The sequence below is a fragment of the Propithecus coquereli genome, unplaced genomic scaffold (assembly GCF_000956105.1).
Source record: "Propithecus coquereli isolate 6110/MARCELLA unplaced genomic scaffold, Pcoq_1.0 Scaffold470, whole genome shotgun sequence".
NCBI lineage: Eukaryota > Metazoa > Chordata > Mammalia > Primates > Indriidae > Propithecus > Propithecus coquereli.
The window spans coordinates 576382-595398 of record NW_012150508.1 but is presented as its reverse complement, the minus strand read 5'-3'; the positions used below and the strand labels follow the sequence as shown (position 1 = coordinate 595398).

Genomic DNA, 19017 nt, shown 5'->3' with positions numbered 1-19017 from the left:
AGCAGATTCAGGAAAGCTCTCTGCCCTGGCCCTATTTGCCTAAAAGTAGGATCATAGATCTACAAACACAAAGGTATCCTGCCCCCCTCTCTACCAGGGAGAACAAACGTTAACCACTGAAGGCAACTTTAGACCCTTATGGCCTGGAGATGGTACCGGAGGAAGGGACAGGAACAAACTGGCTTTTGTCTCCCATTTATCTGCCTTCCCACAAGTTGCCACCTGTAGAGACTCAAAGTCCTATTCTTTTGTCTTGTCATTTTAAAAATTTACTGTTCTTTGTTGAAGATGCTATATAAGCTAGAATTCAAAGTCAACTCTTTGAGAAGGACTCAATCCCTCCCATACCACGGTGTCTCTCAGGTATATGTGAAATGTACGTGACAATAAACTTGTTTTTCTCTCATTAATTTGTCCTTTGTAGTAGGAGTCCCTTCCAGCAAAGAACTTACAAGGGTTGAAGAAAATCCCCTACAAACCACAAGCTGTGGTGCAAGACCTAAGGATGCTCTCACCCTAATTTGGCAAATCTTTTCCGTAAATCGCAGCCAAGCACCATCTGCCAAGAAATGCCTATGGCTCCAACCGCCCTGAAAACCCGGGGCACTAAGGCCGGGAGGCGCCCCCACGTGCCAGCTGGGGTTGACCCAGCCCCAGGCGGCCCGCGCTCTCAGGCCACCAAGAGCCGAGGCGGCAGCGGGCGCTCCGCCCCTTCCTCGCGCCGGTCTCCGCCCCTCGGCCCCGTCCCCTCTCCGGTCACCCTTCCCTGTCCCGCGGTGCTGCCACGTGTGCGCCCCGTAAGGCGCAGGCCCCACGGGGGCGTCCTCCGGCTTGGGTGGCGAGGTGGCGAGCTGCGTCCCGAGCAGTCCCAGAAGCCCGGCCCGGACGCCCCTAGGTCCCTGAGCCCGGGCGAGCTGGGACGCGGGGCCACCGCTGTCCTCACTGGCTTCTAAAGCGCCAGAGGGCGTTTCCGGGCACAGGAAACGGACACATACCGCGCGTTTGCCGAGCGCCAGCGTCTGCATCCCCCAGCTCCGCCAAGTAGGTGTGACCCCCCCCACTTTGCAGAAAGAGAAGCCGTCCGGGTTCCCTCTGTGCACTTTGCAAAAGCTTCTGCGCTTCCGCGTCGAAGCCCTTGGCGCTGGTCATGCTTCCTCCGCCTGGAACCCTGGAGCCCTCTCTCGAGAGGCGTCCTCCGCCCCGCAGAGGGCCCTTTCGGTTTGTAATGCGCGACAGCCGCCGGCTGCGGGATTCCGAGGCCTGGTCGGGGCTCGGGTGTCTGGCTGCGGACTTGCCACCGCCCCGCTGGACACGCGGAGCCTGGAACCCTACCGCCCCCGGGTCCCAGGCTTTGGCCCATCCTGGGCTCCGTCCGCTGTGCTGCCCTTCCTCACACCTGGGCTGTTGGGAGAGCCCAGCTATTCGAGGGAGGACCCCTGAGAAGACTTCAGGGAGCAAAATTTAATCGCCCCCCCCCCCCGGGTTTCTGGACTGTCCACTGATCACCACCCATCATTCGGTGTGTCGGAGCTTGTGTGTCGGGACTGGGAAAATTGGTGAGGAGTTATGACATGACTCATATTGAACATTAGCCATGAGCCAGGATTTGTTCTAAGTACTTTATTTTCATTATCTGCTATGTTTACATCCTCGCTGGTACCCTGTGAGGCGGTTACAGTTATACCCACTGTACGGATGAGGGTATACACGGCTTAGAGAGGTGAAGGAGCTGACGTTGGCAGGTTGAGACCTCTCTCGTGGCGCCCACTCCTCCCTAGGTCCAGAGTGAAGATGCGCCCCGGGTTACCTGCACTTGTGGAAACCCTCACTCCTCCCTCCGCCCAGTTCTCACCCGCCATCCGTTCTAGACCACTGAACAATCTCATCCTACCCTCTATGCCACAAGACCCCCCAGGACTCCTTCCTTAGCAGTGATCTGTTTTAACTTACGACATTTTAACCTGGCTTTTTGTAATTGAGGTCAGCAAGGGTGGAAAAAAGAACGTTGGTGACCTCCTAGGCTGTAGAATGGAAAGCTTTGGCAGAAGTGTAACAAGCTAAAGCAGCAATATGGAAGTCAAATCAATGTAGCAAGTACAGCCCCTGGCACATACTAGGTCCTCATCAGATTTCACTTATTGAAGTGATTGCACACAGGGTTACCACTAGGAAGGGACACAGGAAGTGATGGTTGCATGAACTTAAAGGAAGGGACAGATAAGAGAAAGGGGACCCGCAGGACTCCATTTTTGATGCTTGGTGCTAGGGAGGGCCTTGAGAAGGACTGTGCACTGAGTGCTTCTGTCTTTTTGCAGATGTTCACACTTCCTCAGGAAGAATCTGGGGCACCTACCACCTCTGCAGGCCCAGCCTCCACACAGGACCTGGGCAGTAGCTATGGGGATTGTCTGGAAGGAGAATGCTCCAGAAAACCAGACCAGAAGCTGCCAGAACTCTGTGGACTGGGTGATCCTGTCATGTTCTCATCTGACAGCTCCTGTCTGTCCTCTAGAGGAAGAATGATTAAATGGTTCTGGGACTCAGCTGAGGAGGGCTACAGGACCTACCACATGGATGAGTATGATGAGGACAAGAACCCCAGTGTGAGTGAAGCTCTCCTCCCACTGGGACCCAAGAGGAGATTGCAGGGTGGGGTACCCTACCTTCCCTCCAGCTTGCTCTTGCCAAGTTGGAGTTACGGTCCTCTGACCTCCAAGAGGGCTTCTGATGTAGCTCAGAGAGTCCCCCATTTATTGCCTGGATCAGAAAATGGCCCATTATAATAAGGGGACCCTGATTTGTGAGGGTGGAATTCGAGAACATAGAATGCTTTTTTTTTTTTTTTTTGAGACAGGGTTTCACTCTGCTGCCCAGGCTGGAGTGTAGTGGTGTCATCATAGCACACTGCAAACTCAAACTCCTGGGCTTAAGCAATCCTCCTGCCTCAGCCTCCTGAGTAGCTGGGACACAGCTGTGTACCACCACGCCTGGCTAATTTTTAAAATTTTTTGTAGAGATGGAGTCTCGTTGCGTTGCTCAGGCTGGTCTTGAACTCCTGGGCTCAAACAATCCTCCATCCTCGGCCTCCCAAAGTAGTAGGATTGCAGGTGTATGAGCCACCTCGACCAGCCCATAGAATGCTATTCTATAGATTCTGTCCCACAACCTGTCAACTATCCAACTTGGGAGCTGGGGCAGAACTAGGGTTCAGGTCCCAACTGTTTCACGTATAGGTTTTGTATCGTTGAGCTAGTTGCTTAGCCTCTTTGAATCTCAGTTTATCTCTAAAATGGGATAATAATACCTGCCCTGTAGAACAGTAAATATTAAATGAGAGCAGGTGTATGAAGTTACTAGCATAGTGCTTGCTACCTAGTACACTCCATAAATGGTACCTGCTATTATTATTAATATAATACATCCCAATTATTAAAAGTTATTCCTAGTAATACCTTCAGAAGTCAGAGAGCTGTCACAAATAACCCTTTAATAATCTTTACTTGGTGAGTGTTTACCAGGTGCCAGGCACTGTTCTAGATGCTGAAGTTAGAGCAGTGAAAAAAACAAAGTTCCTATCCTCACAGAGTTTATATTCTAGATGAAGAGACAGATAGTAAACAGAGAAAAAAATATATAGTATATGGTGATACGTACTGCAGAGAAAACTAAATCAGGGTAAAGAGAACAGTGAATGATGGTGGGCTGGGGGTAGTGCTATTTAATAGGAGGTCATAGAAGGGTACTTTAATAGGGTGACATTTGAGCAGAGACCTGGAAAAAATGAGGGATTATATTAGTTATCTATTACTGTGAAACAAATTACCTCAAATCTCTGCAGCTTAAAACGGCAAACATTTCACAGTTTCTGGGGCTCAGGAATCCTGGTGGGTGCCTCAGGCTCCAGATCTTCTGTGAAGTTGCCGTGAAGCTGGGGCTGCAGTCTCATCCGAAAGCTTGAGTTTTCTATTTCCAAACTCACTCACGTGGTGATCGGCAGGCCTCAGTCTCTCTCCAACGTGGGCTTCTCCACGGGACTGCCTCATGACATGGCAGCTGGCTTCCCCAGGGCAAGTGATCCAAGAGAGAATGAGAGATCATGATGGAAGCCACAGACTCTTTATAACCTCACCTCGGAAGGAACATCACCTGTGTGTGTTCTCTTCATTAGCAACAAGTCACTTAATCCAGCCCACGATCAAGGGGTTTGCATATTAGGAGGTAGGGATCTTAGAGGCTGCCTGCCCCAGGAAGCAAGCCATGCAGGTATCTGGGGGAAGAGCATTCCAGATATAGGGAATAGGCAGTGCAAAGGCCCTGGGGTGGACCTGTGCTTGGTGAGTTCAAGGTGCAGCAAAGGGGCCACTGGGGCTGGAGTAAAGCTAGGCGGGCAGACAATGAGATTGGAAAGGTAATGAGAAGGCCCTCACCAGTTGCCAGTCCCTTGTTCTTGGATTCCTAGCCTCCAGAACTAAGAGAAATACATTTCTATCATTTATCAATTACTCAGTCTATGGTACTCTGTTACAGCAGCACAAAACGGACTAAGACAGTGGGGACTAGAGTATGTAGGAAAGTATATGTGGGGGCAGATGGTGTACGGGAACTCTGTCCTTTCTATTTAGTTTTGCTGTGAACCTAAAACTGCTCCAAGAAATAAATTCTATTAAAAAATAAAGCAAATATGGGATTTTCCCAAAAAAAAGATAATGGGGTGGCAGTGGTAATAGGTCCCATGGGATGCCACAAAGCAGGGTAAGCCTTCTGATTTCGGACAAAGTGGGATGGTAGGCAGTCAAAGCAGGAGGAATTTGATCCGATTTCGGTTTTTGAAAGGAGACTCGGACTGCTGTGTAGAGATAGGGAAGTATGTGAGAGAAGAAGTAGGGAGGCTATTGCAATGACATGGATAAGAATTACGGTGGCCTGTACTGGGGCTCAGCAATGGAGGGTGAACGTGGTTGGACCGTGCATGCATTTTGAAGGCAGAGCTGCCAGGGTGTGCGGATGGATTGGCTGTGGGTGGAGGAGCCTCTCAGTTTGCCTCCCAGAGGAGGAAGCAGCACCGCCTTTTATCTTGTCATAATCTGAGCTCATTCAAATTCTACTTTTTCATCTTCCCTCCTTGCTTCACTTCCCTGCATTAGCTCAGGGGTCAGGAGGTAGCTGTGCGGGGGGCCTGCACCAGTCTCTCTGGGGACTCCGTAAGGGAGAGCTTGGGCCGTGCCTTCCAGCCTCCCTCTCCTGCTGGCGGAGGATCTAGGGTGGTGTGTGATGTTGCACGGGTCTCCTGGGGAGTGTTTACACCGACGCAGAGGCCTCTTCTTTATCTACACCCACCCTGTTCCTGTTCCTGCCAGAGTGCCAATTTACTGCGAACGTTCTTTCATCCTGTAAACATGTGTTGAGTTCCGCTAAGCCCTTTGAGAGATACAGTGGTGTCTTTGGCATGCATCTGGCCTCCAGGGAGCTTACCCTCGTAGGGAGACACAGCATATACATCAGTGCCATGACCTGGGGCAGAATCTGACCAGTGCTCTAGAGGGGACAGATCAAGACCTGTAGGATCCAGAAGAAAAGATCCTTCCAGGTGGGCTTTGGGGAGGCTTCCTGGTGGAGACGGCATTTGGACAGAGCTTTAGAAGTGCGAGCCGAGTGGAGGGGCACAGCTTGAGCAGAGGCAGGGAGGGGGTTGGAAGGGCAGGATTGCAGGGAGCTCCCACTTTGCTTTGCAGCCTCTGTGGGCTCCTTGGGCCTTTTTTTTAATTTTTTTTTTTTTTTTGAGACTCACTCTGTTGCCGGAGCTAGAGTGCAGTGGCATCATCATAGCTCACTGCAACCTCCAATTCCTGGGCTCAAGTGATCCTCCTGCCTCAGCCTTCCAAGTAGCTAGAGTTATAGGCATGCACCACCACACCCGGCTAAGTTTTTCTATTTTTAGTAGAGATGGGGTCTCACTCTTGCTCAGGTTGGTCTCGAACTCCTGACCTCAAGTGATCCTCCCATCTTGGCCTCCCAGAGTGCTAGTAATACAGGTGTGAGCCACGGTGCCCAGGCCCCTTGGGCCTTTCACTGGCACTCCCCTGCTGTGCTCACCCTGTCTCTGTACCTCTCTTCTCCAGGGCATCATTAACTTGGGCACCAGCGAGAACAAACTCTGTTTTGATCTGCTGTCCTGGAGGGTAAGTCCTGGGGTACTCTGGGTAGCATCCCCAGCTTTGAGGGGCTGTCTTCCCTGGAATGCTTGTCCCACAAGAGCCTCCTGCTTGCCTTAGTGGCCCTGGCCTGGGAGTCAGGAGACCCAGGTTCCAGGCCTGCCTCGGGGACAACTTTCTGTGTGACCTTGAGTGAGTCACTTCCCCCACTGTGGTCCTCTTCAGACTCTGAACCTTACTAGGTGCCTCCTGCCATATCAGGTCCCTGAGCTCTGTGAGGAAACAGTGCTATGTGGTCAGTATTTAGCAACTGGCTCTTCTGGGGAACAACAACAACAAAAGCCCTAATTTGTAGCTTTGCCAATTTCCATAGTGTCAATTGACACCATGGCCAATGTCAAGCTACCAAAGGGACATCACTGCATGCGGAGTTGGAATAAAGGCGCTGGTGCACTTTGTGTCATTTTCCCACCGAACAGACACATGGAAATGACCGCAAGAGCGTAGACAGTGATATGTGGTGACAAATCAGGAAGCAATGGTGTTAAGAATGCTTATTACCTTTGTTTTTAAGATAATTTACTTGATTTTAAGTTTATATTAATTTAGTTTTTAAAAATGGCTGATTTTAACACAGCTTGCTAAATTCCTGAAAATTTCACGATCGGATTTCTTGAGCAGGTGTGAACCGTCTCTAGCAAACAAACCACTGGCAACACCTAATAAGTACAATCTCCCAAGGCTGTAGTGGCAGAATTTGGGTTTGTAGAGACAGCAAGGCTTAACCCAAAGGAAGATATTTCCAAAGGTGAAATATCCAAGCCCCAAGGGACAGGGCTGCAGGGAGTAGATTTGAAAGACCTGTTCAACCTAAAGCCCACTCCTCCTCCTCTGGCAGCTCAGTGCCAAAACTAAATAAAAGGTGAGTCACATATATAATTATAAATATTCTATTAAAAAGGTAAAAAAAAACTGGTAAAGTTAATTTTAATATGTATTTTGTTTAGCCCAATATATTCAAAATATGACCATTTCACCATGTAATCAATAAACGAAATTATTAATGGTATATTTTTCATACTTTTTTCATACCAAGTTTCAAAAGCTAGTGTTTCTCAATTCACAATGGCCACGTTTCCAGTGCTCAGTCGCCACACGTGGTCAGTGGCTGCCATATTGGACAGGGCAGCTCTGCGGGAGGGAGAGAGAGGGAAAGGCTGGACCCAGTTACACAGAAGTGGCTGATTCCTTTTCTTGCTTCTGTCCCCACTGCCCAAAGTCCCCTGCCTTGGCTGTCTTTTGACATTGTGCCTGTGATGCCCAAGGAGTTAGTAACCCAGCACCTGGTCACGGAGTGGGTGGTCTAGAAACTGCCACATTTTCCAAAGTGTGAGGTTGAGCTCAGCCTGCAGGAAGACAGTGGCCTGAGTCCCTCCAGAAGTTGGAGGCGGGACTGAGGTGACCTGAGGTGACTGCCGGGGCCTCTTCTGCCACCCCGTGGAGACGCTGAGCAGTATGTTCTCATTGCTGCCTCTGCAGAGCCACCCCCCAGTTTTTCAGCGGCAGTGTTGTACAAAACACCCGACTAGGAGTCGGAAATTCTGGGTGTTTGTCTCAGACCTGCCATTTGCTAGCTCTGTGACCTCACAGAGTGAGGCTGAGTGACCTCACTTTTTTGGAAGCTTGTTTTCCTCATCTGCCAAAACGGGCCTGAGAAAGCTGTCCCCCGCTGTGCCTGTCGGTGTCTCTGGTGAGCAGAACAAGCTTGGCTTTACAGGCCTGGGCGCTGTGAATGCAGGTGGCAGTGCCGCTCTCAGCCCTGCTCTTCCCTCTCTGTCTCCAGCTGGGTCAGCGCGACATGCAGTGGGTGGAGCCGTCCCTGCTGCAGTACCCTGACTGGAGGGGACACCTGTTGTAAGTAGTTGCCCTAGGCCGGTGGTTCTCAACACAGGGCGAGTTCGGCCCCCGGGGATGTGTGGCAGCATCTGGAGACATTTCGGGGTGTCATAACTGGAAGAGGGGGCTACTGGCATTTAGTGGGTAGAGGCCGGGATGTCACTAAAGCTCCTACAGTGCACAGTGTAGCCCCCACAACAAAGAATTATCTGGCCCCAAATGTCAATAGCGGCAGGTTGAGCAAGCCTGCCATGGGCCTAGGGTCTAGTCCTGAAGACCTGGCGATCGTGGGGTCTCCTGGAGCATCTGCAGGGAACTGGTGCCTCCGGCTGGTCCCACCCCAACACAGGTGCTCCCTAGCTTGGTTTCTGTGATCCTGGGCGTTAGGCATGGAGAGGGCCTTGGGGTGAGGCGTCTTCGTTCCTGCTGTCTCAGTAGCTCAGAGGAGCCAGCATTGGGGTTGGGGGAGCTTGCTGGGGCCTTTTTCTAATGGTAAGATGGCAAGTGGTAAATATTAATAATGCCATGAATGGTTTGTGCTCATTGAGCACTTACTAGGGGACACTATTTTCAGAGGTTAGTGGCCAAGCAAGACTTGATCCCAAGACTGCTTGCAAAGTACTGTATTCTTTTAGCATAGTAATTAGGAGGGTAGGCCCTGGCGTCAGACCACTGGGCTTCCGTGTGGACTCTGCCTCTTGCCAGCAGGTGACTTCCTTCCTTTAGTCCTCAGTTTCTTTGTCTATACAATGGGAATAATAATGATAATAATAGTGGTAGTCTCATCATACTATTATTATGAAGATTAAATGAGTAAAATTTTCTAAATAACATTTGTGTAAGGTAAATGCTCAAAAAATATTAGCAATAATAGCTATGATAATAATAATGTTTATTATGATGATTAGTTAGGTCTACATATAGAGTGTTACTTTTGGTATCCCTGAGGTCTCCCAACTAGGTGGGGTTTGGTGTCCTAGGACTACTGCAATGCATGTGGGGTGGGGGGAGGCGGGTGCCAAGGAGTGGAGACAGGTGCGACCTCACCTCTCTAGTGGGAAACTGGGGAACAGTGATGGCAGCTGCCTGCAGAGTCGCCAGAGGAGCTCTGGGCTGCATCGTGGGTTGAGGAACCTCTGAAAAGCACTGCCCGCCTGTCTTATCTCCAGCCTCCGAGAGGAAGTGGCCAAGTTCCTGTCTTTCTACTGCAAGAGCCCGGCACCCCTCAAACCAGAGAATGTGAGTAGCCCCCTCCTCTGTTCCCTCCTGCTCTCCCACCTCCCCTCCCAACTTTTGGCTGGTCAAGGGCAAGGTAGGATTGAGATCTGCCTTTTACTTGGTTTTGGTTTGTTTCCAGGTAGAATTAGGAACACCTCCTCCCTTCTTGCCCCCAATCCTAGATGTTTAGAGTTTCGTGTATCATTTCTGCACCACTTTGTCCTGTGGCCCCACTGCTGCCACACCTTCAGGCAAGACCCTCTGGGTGACCAGCACCCTCTGCCTTGCTCAGATGATCTGGAGCAGGGTCCACATGGATGAGCGTGGCTGTTGGTCAGGAGGGGCCTTCAGGGCACGCTGGGCTTTGTTGTGACAGAGCCCTGGAGGGCATGAGGAGGGCCCTGGCTTGCCCTCTGTGCTGTTCTGTCTGCTTCATGGAATGATTCATCTCTGTCCCCTGGATGTGTCACCCTCAGGTGGTGGTTCTGAATGGCTGTGCCTCCCTCTTCTCTGCTCTGGCCACCGTGCTGTGTGAGGTGGGGGGTAAGTGAGCTCTGTGCCCCGCTCTGCACTGGGAGCAGTGTCATGCCCATGGCGTCCCCAGGTGCCAGCCTCCAGGGCCGCAGCAGTATGCTTTGGGCCATGATGGAATATACTAGACTGCAGGTGTAACAAGACACCAGGGGTTGGCAGTTCCAGGGCAGATTAGTGTGATGTCAGGGTCCTGGGCTTTCTCGTTGTCTTTGCTTCATGTTTGCAAGGTGTTTGTGGCATCCTCATGTGACAGTGTGTCTTAGTGCAGGGAGAAAGGGACGAGACTGTGCCTGTCTCTTGTTTATCAGGAGAGGGGGTGGGGATGCTCTTCCCCAGAGGAGTCCCAGCAGAGGCCCCTGGTATATCACTGACCAGAACCGACCTGTAAACACATTCCAAAAGCAGTCCCTGGGGAAGGGAACTAAGGGAAGGGAAGGGAACTAAGAGAACAGGTTTGTCTTAAACCAAACGTGGCTCATCCCTCCAGGCTGCCGGTCATGTTGTGGGTCATATCTGAAAAAACTGGTGCTCTCTCAGCAAGGAAGGAAATCGGAACAGCTGTTGAGCAGGCGGCCAGCAGGGCCGGTACAAGAGCCGATGTTATATTAAGAACTGGTCACGGCCAGGGGTTATCAATGGTGAGGAACAGAGGCCTATTCATGATGGCTTAACTAATAATGATAATATCAGTAACATTTATTGGCAAGGTACTGGCTGAAGGCTTTACACATGTGTGCCATTTAATTCTCACAGCACCCTACAAAGTAGGTCCTATGGTCATCCCCATTTTGCAGATAAGGAGACTAAGGCACAGAAAGTTAAGCAACTTGCCAAAGCGACACAAAGAGAGGTGGTAACAAGGACTGGAACCATAAAGGGAAGATTCATTGTGAGGATATAATAGGCAATTTATTTCCCATTCTAGAACAATCAACAACAGGGATGCTCTAAGCTTCGGTTTCCTGTCTACAAAGTTAGGATGAGAAAAATACCTACTTGGGAGAGTGATTGTGAGGAGCAAATGAGATAAAATGCAAATAAATGTTCAGCACAGTTTCTAGCACATAGTAGGTGCTTAGTAAATGGTAGCTGTTAATTATTAGAAAAGGAACTGATCTCAGTGGATTATAGCTTTAAAAAGAATTTTGGTAGTTGAGAGTACAAGCATGCCCCAGATGTTCCCTAAGGACATTGAAGGCTTAGAGAGGCGGTGGGGCCAATGGACAGGGGGCCTGGTGTGTTCCGGCCAGAGGGTGACAGGCCCTGGTCCCCTGTGGCCCCCAGAGGCTTTCCTGATCCCTACTCCTTACTACGGAGCCATCACACAGCACGTCTATCTCTATGGCAACGTCCGGCTGGCCTATGTCTATCTGGACAGCGAGGTAAGAGCTCTTGGCAACCCAGGTGGGACCTGGGCCTGCCTGTAGGCTGAGAGTTTCCTGAGTCTGAATTCGAAGGTGGACGTGGAAGGAAGTCTATGGTGGGGGCTCTGGGGTTGTGGGGAACAGGGAATAGAGCCTTCTGTTGCCACATGGCTGTCATGCTTGGCAGAGGCTCTGAGACCCTAGGGTAGATGGAGAAGCCAAGAGCCAGCCCCAGAAGCAGTGGCTGGGAGCAGGGCAGAGAAGACCTCAATCAGCAGGCCCCTGGGGCCTCCCCCAGCAACCTAAGAGTGATGAGGGTGTCCCTGATGTGATGGGGTGGGGTGGATGGCAGTAAGAGGGACTGACACCCACCCCTTGTTTTTCTAGTGACTGTTCCAAGGAGGCTGGAAATTATAGGGGAGGAGAGGCCTGAGAGTTCAGGTTTGGGGGAGGGTGTCCCTGAATTTGGTTGGTGGCTTTGGTGGGTCTTTTTCCAGGTCACGGGGACAGACACACGTCCCTTTCAGCTCACAGTGGAGAAGCTGGAGATGGCCTTGCAGGAAGCTAATTCTAAGGTCTGGGGATCAAATCCAACTCAAGGTTGGGGGTGGGTGGGTCTGAGCAGGGCATGGACCCCTCTTCCTGTGGCTGATCTCCACGTGGAAGTGGGGTTGGCAGCCGTGGGGGGGACAGGCGGGTAGGGTGGTGGCACGGAATCTCTCTGGAAGGCAGGCAGGACTTCCCCTTTAGAAAAAGATTCTCAAACCCCAGTGTACAGACCTTCACCAAAAATATCCCCTCCCCACCCCATCTGATTTCGATTCAGCGGGTCTTAAGTGTGGAGTGCAGGAGTCTGCGGTTTAACAAGTCTCCGCAGGGATTTGAGGGGTGGCCCTGCCCAGTCTGAGGGCATCCGAGGCCTCCTGAAAACAGGCAGAGACCGGGACTCCAGTGGTTCCTTCCAGTCCACTCTTCACAAATCTGTCTACTTCATGTTCTTTACCTGGGTCATTAAAGCTGTCCATGCCCACTGTAGGAATTTTGAAAGTGCAAAAGGCCCACCCATAATTCCACCAACAAAGGTGACCTCCTGGCATTTGGGCACATTTCCCTCTGGGCCATGTTCTCTGCGTTTGTTTTCTTTTCATTGTTGGCACAATGATGCAGGTGGAATTCCGTGTCCTGCTTATTTGCTTCCAGTTGAGGCATGAACATGTTCCCCTCACATTCCCCTGAGAGCCGCCCAGGGATTAGCCCCTTTGACGGTCAGCTGTGGCCTTGGGGAAGAGCTGAGGGTCTCTTGCTCCATGGATGGTTTCAGGGTGTAAAGGTGAAAGGCCTCATCCTGATCAACCCCCAGAACCCTCTGGGTGATGTCTACTCCCCGGGAGAGCTGCAGGAGTACCTGGTATTTGCCAAGAGGTGAGGTACCCCGCACTCCCCCTCACAGGGTGTCTGGGTGGGCCCTTGTGCCCTCTTCACCCCACCGTGGGCTTCTTTGGCCCCTTCCTGCAGTGGGGTGGGGAAGCAGGGATTTGTGGGATGCCATCTTTCTCTCTCTCTCTCTCTCTCTGACAACAGCTGTCGTTCATTGCACACTCGAGGGGCCAGGCCCCACGCTAAGCACTTTATGTATCTGTTATTCTGCCCAGTTCACCCGGCCTCAGAGTAATCACGTGGGGTGTGGAGCCACACTTGAATCCAGGTCTTTTTGACTCGAGCCCTTGCACTTAACTGTGCCCCTCCATGGAGGTACCTGGGGGGTCCCCCTCTGCCCTACAGCGCTTCAGGAGTGCCACTGTCATCTGCTTTGTATGTGTGGCCTCCTGTTTGTTTGAAAAAATAGACAAAAGAAGGATTTTCCTGGAGAAAACAAGTTTGGTAACCCTGGGCTAGCCCCAGGTCCCTCTGGGTTTCTGGGGCTCTGTCACTCCCCACCCCCACCCTGGGGACCACATTTGCTCTGCAGACCAAGCTCTCTCCTCCCACCACCTGCCTCACTGCAGGCACAAGCTGCACGTGGTTGTGGACGAGGTCTACATGCTGTCCGTGTTTGAGGAGTCCGTTGTGTACCGCAGTGTCCTAAGCCTGGAAAGGTGAGGCTCCCCCAACACGCTAACTCCTCCAGCCCCCCATTCTCCCGTGGTGCTCTGGCCTCTTTCTGGCTCAGCCCACAGGGCAGGGCTTGCCCAGGGCAAGGCCTCTTGCATCCAGCTTACCCCGCCGGTCCTCAGATCTCCTGATGAGACAGTGGAAGGGTTGGGCTAGATCAGTGGTTTTCAAATTATTCTGTGGTTTCTGAGAACTCCAAGGAGAGGCCTTAAGATTCCTTAATGGAGGGCCACGTGGGCGGGACACTGGCCTCCTTTGCTGATTCCTTTGTTCCCGGAGTAACTCTAGTTTTATTCATTTATTCACTCACTCACTCATTTTTTCAGCAAATACTTCTGGAGCCACTTGCATGGGCCAAACCCTTCTGGATATTTAAATATGGGGCTTTAAAAAAATTAGATTTAGTGCAAGGAAGAATTTGTGGCCAAAACACCTCTGGAATCTCTTGGACCAGATCATCTATCAGGTCTGCAAATCTGATCTTCAGGAACTCAAACAGCTCCTGCTGTGTTCGGAACCTTCAGCCCCCCAGTGTCCTTGTCATTGGTCCTCTCATCCTAGTTCTCACAAAGCTCTGCAAGGTAGACGGAGCATGGATTGTCACTGTCATTCATTTTATGGATTAGGAAAGTGGGACACAGAGAAAATAGAGACTTGTCCACGACCCTTGGTTAGTCACGGAAACAGTGTGTACTGAGCATCTCTCCCGTGCCAGGTACTGTGCTGGGTGCCAGCGTTACAACACTGAACAAGAAAGACAGGCCCTTCCCATACAGAACTTTAATTTGTAGCCAGAAAAAAACATTTTAGCTGCTAAATACACAGCTAGCTGTTGGATTATGGCTGTGATCAATGCTAAAACGGACAAGTCTGGGGAGCTGTGAGAGGATTTGCTTGGGGTACCCGATTGGCCTGGTCCCTGGGGGTGGTTAGGGAAGGTCCCTTTGAGGAATTGATCAGAGGTTGGCAAATTCTTCCTGTAAAGGGCCAGATGGTAAATATTTTAAGTTCTATAGGCCATGTGGTCTCTCACTCAACCCTGCTGTAGAAACTATGTCAATGAGTGAAGGTAGCTGTGTCCCAATAAAATTTTATTTACAAAACTAGGCGGCAGGCTAGTTTGGCCTGGGGACTGTTATTTGCTGAATCCTGCTCTAAAGGATGAACGGGCATTGGTGGTTCAAAGAGATGAAACCAGGGCTTGACCCAGAACCAGAACCTGATTCATCCGTCCATCTCCTCACTTGTTCAACCAAACGTGTGAGCTCCTGTGCTTCTGCACTGCCTCTGTTCCCACGCTGTGTTCTCTGCAGGCTGCCTGACCCCCAGAGGACCCATGTGATGTGGGCGACCAGCAAGGTGAGCTCCCAGCTGGCCTCGGGGTCAGGGAGGTGGGAGGGCAGAGAGGTGGATGGAACCAGCTGCCTCCAGGGAGGGCTGGCTGCTGCCTAGGGTGCTTCTTTCTGCAGGACTTCGGGATGTCTGGGCTCCGCTTTGGCACGCTGTACACAGAAAACCCGGATGTGGCCACTGCTGTGGCTTCCCTCTGCCGCTATCATGGCCTCAGCGGCTTGGTCCAGTATCAGATGACACAGCTGCTCCGGGACCGTGGTGACTGCCTGGGCCTGGTGACCTGAAAATGGGGGGAGGTTTGGAGTCAGTCTGGGACTGGCCAGGGGTCATGGATGCTTCTCCCATGAGAAGAATTTAGGGTGGAGTTTGAGAGCGCCAGCTCTGGGCCCAGACTGGGTCCATACCCTGCTTGGTCATTTCCTGGCTGTGTGGCACATTACTTCACTTCTGTGAGCCTCAGTTTCTTCCTCTGTAAAACAGGGATCATGGTGGTACCTGTATAGTAAGGTTAGTTGATTTGTAATTCAATTAGAACAATGCCTGGCATATAAGAGGCACTTGATCAATGCGAACTCATTATTATTAGCTGTGAGTGCTTAAAAAACAGAGCAGAAGCGACTAAGAAACAATTGTCGTAACAGGAGTGTCTCTCTCTCCCCCTGTGCAAATCTGTTCTGTTCTTAGGTTCAGACGGCGCGTGTAGATAGCAAAGGTTACCTGTAGTTGCCACTGTTTACTGAGCCCTGCAACTGCTTTTGCTGTATCATCTCATTCGTGCCTCTCCGGAATCCTAGGAGCAAGAATTCTTGTATTTTCCACGTTATTTTACAGTTGAGGAAAATGAAGACCAGATACTATACACCCACTATAATAGCTAAACGTTTTAAAAAAAATAGTGACAACATCAGGTGTTGACAAGGACGAGGAGCAGCTGGAACTCTCGTCCGGTGTTGGTGGGAATGGAGGATGGTTCAGCCACTTTGGAAAACAATCCCGCTGTTTCTTACAAAGTTAAAGACACCCTTACCAAATGACCCAGCAATCCCCCCCACCTTGGTCACACAAAAACCTCTACATGATTGTTTATACTGCTTTATTCATAATCACCCATAACTGGAAACAACCCCAACATCCTTGCGCAGGGGAGTGGGTACGCAAACTGCGGCACGTCCACACGGTGGAGTACTACTCTGGTGAAGTCCACGGCAGCAGGGATTAATCTCAGAGTAGTTCTGCTGAGTGAAAGAAGCTAGTCTCAAAAGATTACATACTGTATAATTCCACTTCTACGATATTCTGGAAAAGGCAAACTGTAGTGATGGGGGTAATAGATCAGTGGTTTCCAGGAAGGGGCCGACATGCCTATAAACAGCATGAGGGTGTCCTTTGGGATGATGGAACTGTTCAGAATCCTAACTAGGGTGGTGGTGACGCAGATCTATATATGTGTTAAATTTCATAGAACTGTACAGCAACCACCAAAAGTCGATAAAAAAAAATAAGGATCAAAGAGGTGAAATTGCCTGAGGTCCCACCCCTTGTCAGTGGCCACGCTGGGATCTGAGCCTAAATCCGTGTGACTCTAAGCATCACTTTAGAACTGGATAAACCTTTGGTTCAATTCTGTATCTCGAGGGACTTTGCTCCTGAACAGGGAGTGGGATCTGGAGCCATCAGGGCCATGTATCTGGATTTAAGGTGCTTTACACCAAACATGGATTCCCAGCGCCTTCCTACCACCCTATGTAACGCCCCCTCCCTGCCCATCAAGCAGCTAGAGGAGGGACTCACACGGTCCTGGCAGCCTGTGGCCTTTTTCTTTTCAGCATTTAGACTGGTGGGTCCGAGTAGAGGGCTGATGGGAGATTTATCTTTTGGCTTCCCTTTTGCCCAAACAGATTGGATCAACCAGGTGTACCTGCCGGAAAACCACGCCCGGCTCAAGGCTGCCCACACCTACGTCTCGGAAGAGCTCAGGGCCCTGGGGATCCCCTTCCTGAGTGGTGGGGCCGGCTTCTTCATCTGGGTTGACTTGAGAAAGGTAATGCAGGTGGAGGTGACAGTTGGGAGGGAGTTTCAGGCCTCCCCCCAGCATGGGAAGGGCGGGAGGGGGTCTCATCTATATCCCGGACCCCTTCCACCCTCCCAGTACCTGCCTGAGGCCACCTTTGAGGAGGAAATGCTGCTCTGGCGTCGCTTTTTGGACAACAAGGTGCTGCTGTCCTTTGGCAAGGCCTTCGAGTGCAAGGAGCCCGGCTGGTTCCGCTTCGTCTTCTCAGACAAGGCCCACCGGCTTCGCCTGGGTGAGCAGCCTCCTTTCAGCCCAGTCCCCAGCTGCGTCCTTCACTCTGCCCTCCCTCCTTTGGCCCTACCCACCAGCCATCAGTGCTGACTGGCCCCTCACTGCCCCTTCCCCAGGGATGCAGAGGGTCCGGCAGGTGCTCGAGGGTGAGGCCCAGGTGGCAGAAGACCCCCCTCCCTGTCAGACCCAGGAGCCAAGTGACCAGCACAGGTGAGCTGGCTGCTGCCTCGTGGACACAGGGCCTGGCAACCATTGCCAACCTGGGGCGTTCCAGGGCTCCAGGAGACTATGGATGCACCATTTGCCAGGAAGATGCCCAACATGGCTTTGCCCCTCAACAAGAACTGCTTCTTGCCTTTCTCTGTGGCAGCCAGAGACTCTTTAAGCTGTGGTTCAACTCGGGCCATCCCTGTTCCCTATTAAACGAAACTGGGAGAAGCCAGATGCCTCTGTTGTGAGTGATTTACAGAATGGAGGAGTCGTGACTGTTCTTAGCCACCGCCCTCCGCCCCGCTGAGCACGCAAAGAGAAAACAAACAACCTGTACCTTCTTTTTGATGGCGCCTTCATACCTCTTTGTTGCCAGGGAAACAAGTCAAGGGAACAGCAAATGTAAGAGAGTTTGCTGAAAACATTTTTTAAAACGTGATAACTTCCAAACTACAAGGAGAATGGTACTGATTCTCTTCGTTCCTCTTGTTCTCCCCACACTTAGGACAGGTGGGCTCACAGCACACCAGGAACCTGGGACAGGCCTCTGCTAAGAGCCAGGTGAACAGGATTCCATGGTGGAGCCAGGAGCAGCTTCTCTGTGCGAGTTGAAGTGGCCTCTAATCTCCGGGAAGCTCCTTCTTCTGCCTGGGAAGGAGCCGCCTTTACTGATGTCTCCAAAGCAGAGTGACCTAGGGATAGTCGTGGGGGGAAGATTTGGGGCTGGAACCTTGAACTGAGGCTGCTGAACTGGAGCAGAGCTGGCCTAGGCTGGCTTTTCTACCCTAAGTATACAGACGAAGGGCTGCCCACCCCATCTCCAGGGTGCTTTGGTTCAGAGCCTAAATAAGCTTTCTGATCTGACCATGAAGTTGAGTGCTGAGGACCCTTCCAGGTGCTGACTCTCCTGCTTAGAGAAGCTCACTCTTCCTTTTGTCCTCTCCTAAGAGAATGTCAGTGAAATCAGCATTTCCATTCTCCAAACTGTGTCATTTGGTTTAGGATTTTTTTTCTTTTTCTGTCTGCCTGTCATTCATTCTTCCTGCCTGTCTTTTACTGAGTACCTTCAATGTGCCAGACGCTATGTGGGTAATTTACACACATTATTTCTGACTCAAAAATCCTAGCAAGCTGTGTCTGAAATGAGGAAACTGAGCCTGAAAAAGATTGAAGATGTTCCTATAATCACTTAGCTAAAAAGTATCAGAGCCAGGACTCAAAGTCAGGTTAGTTTGGTTATTGTCATCATACTCATTTTTAATTATTTTTTAATCCCATTGGCTATGTACCACTCCTTTCTACTCCCACTTCCAAGAAACACTGGTTGTCTGGATTTATTTTACTGGGATGATTTCAGCTTTTACAGAGGTCAGAATAAGAAATGGCCACATTTGAGAGCCTCCTGCATCCTCTCCAGAAACCTCCATTGTCACTCTGCCACTGTTGTCCAGGGTCCCCCATGTGACAAATCTCTAGATTTTTCAGAACAATGACTCCTGATTCCTCTTTAGAGGGAATTCGAGTAGGTTTCCCAGCACAGGCTGGTTATACCCAGAATCTGGGCCGGAACTGAGCTTATCTCTGAGTAGACGGAAGGGAGGCCTGCAACCGCAGCTGACTTGTGCTCTGCTGAGTGGGTGAGCACCTCGCGTATGTGTCTACAGAGTATGTGTCGGACATATTTTGCGTTCATCTTAAGTCCTCTCCGCTTGCCTTTTTGCTTTGCCCGTTACCGCAGCCAGTCAGCTGTGTGTGCTTGTAGCCTGACAGTATCTCAGCTACACCCTAGAGCTTTTACTTTCTGTCTTGGGCTTCTCTTGCATCACCCCATGGGACCCCTGGGGCACATGCAAACCAGAAACCAGGAGGAAGTCAA

At 51.0% G+C, this 19017-nt stretch overlaps 1 protein-coding gene across 1 annotated transcript; it reads left to right on the top strand.

Annotated features, from left to right (window-relative positions):
• The first annotated feature begins 742 nt into the window (after window positions 1–742).
• ACCS (1-aminocyclopropane-1-carboxylate synthase homolog (Arabidopsis)(non-functional)) lies at window positions 743–17368 on the top strand. The gene is made up of 15 exons (XM_012655335.1): window positions 743–1041; window positions 2316–2603; window positions 6120–6179; window positions 7996–8066; window positions 9218–9287; window positions 9743–9809; window positions 11085–11182; window positions 11662–11739; window positions 12486–12586; window positions 13171–13260; window positions 14590–14635; window positions 14746–14887; window positions 16528–16670; window positions 16779–16932; window positions 17048–17368. Exons 2-15 carry the CDS (start codon window positions 2316–2318, stop codon window positions 17143–17145), a joined length of 1506 nt encoding a protein of 501 aa, XP_012510789.1. The 5' UTR covers window positions 743–1041; the 3' UTR covers window positions 17146–17368.
• The last annotated feature ends 1649 nt before the right edge of the window (window positions 17369–19017 follow it).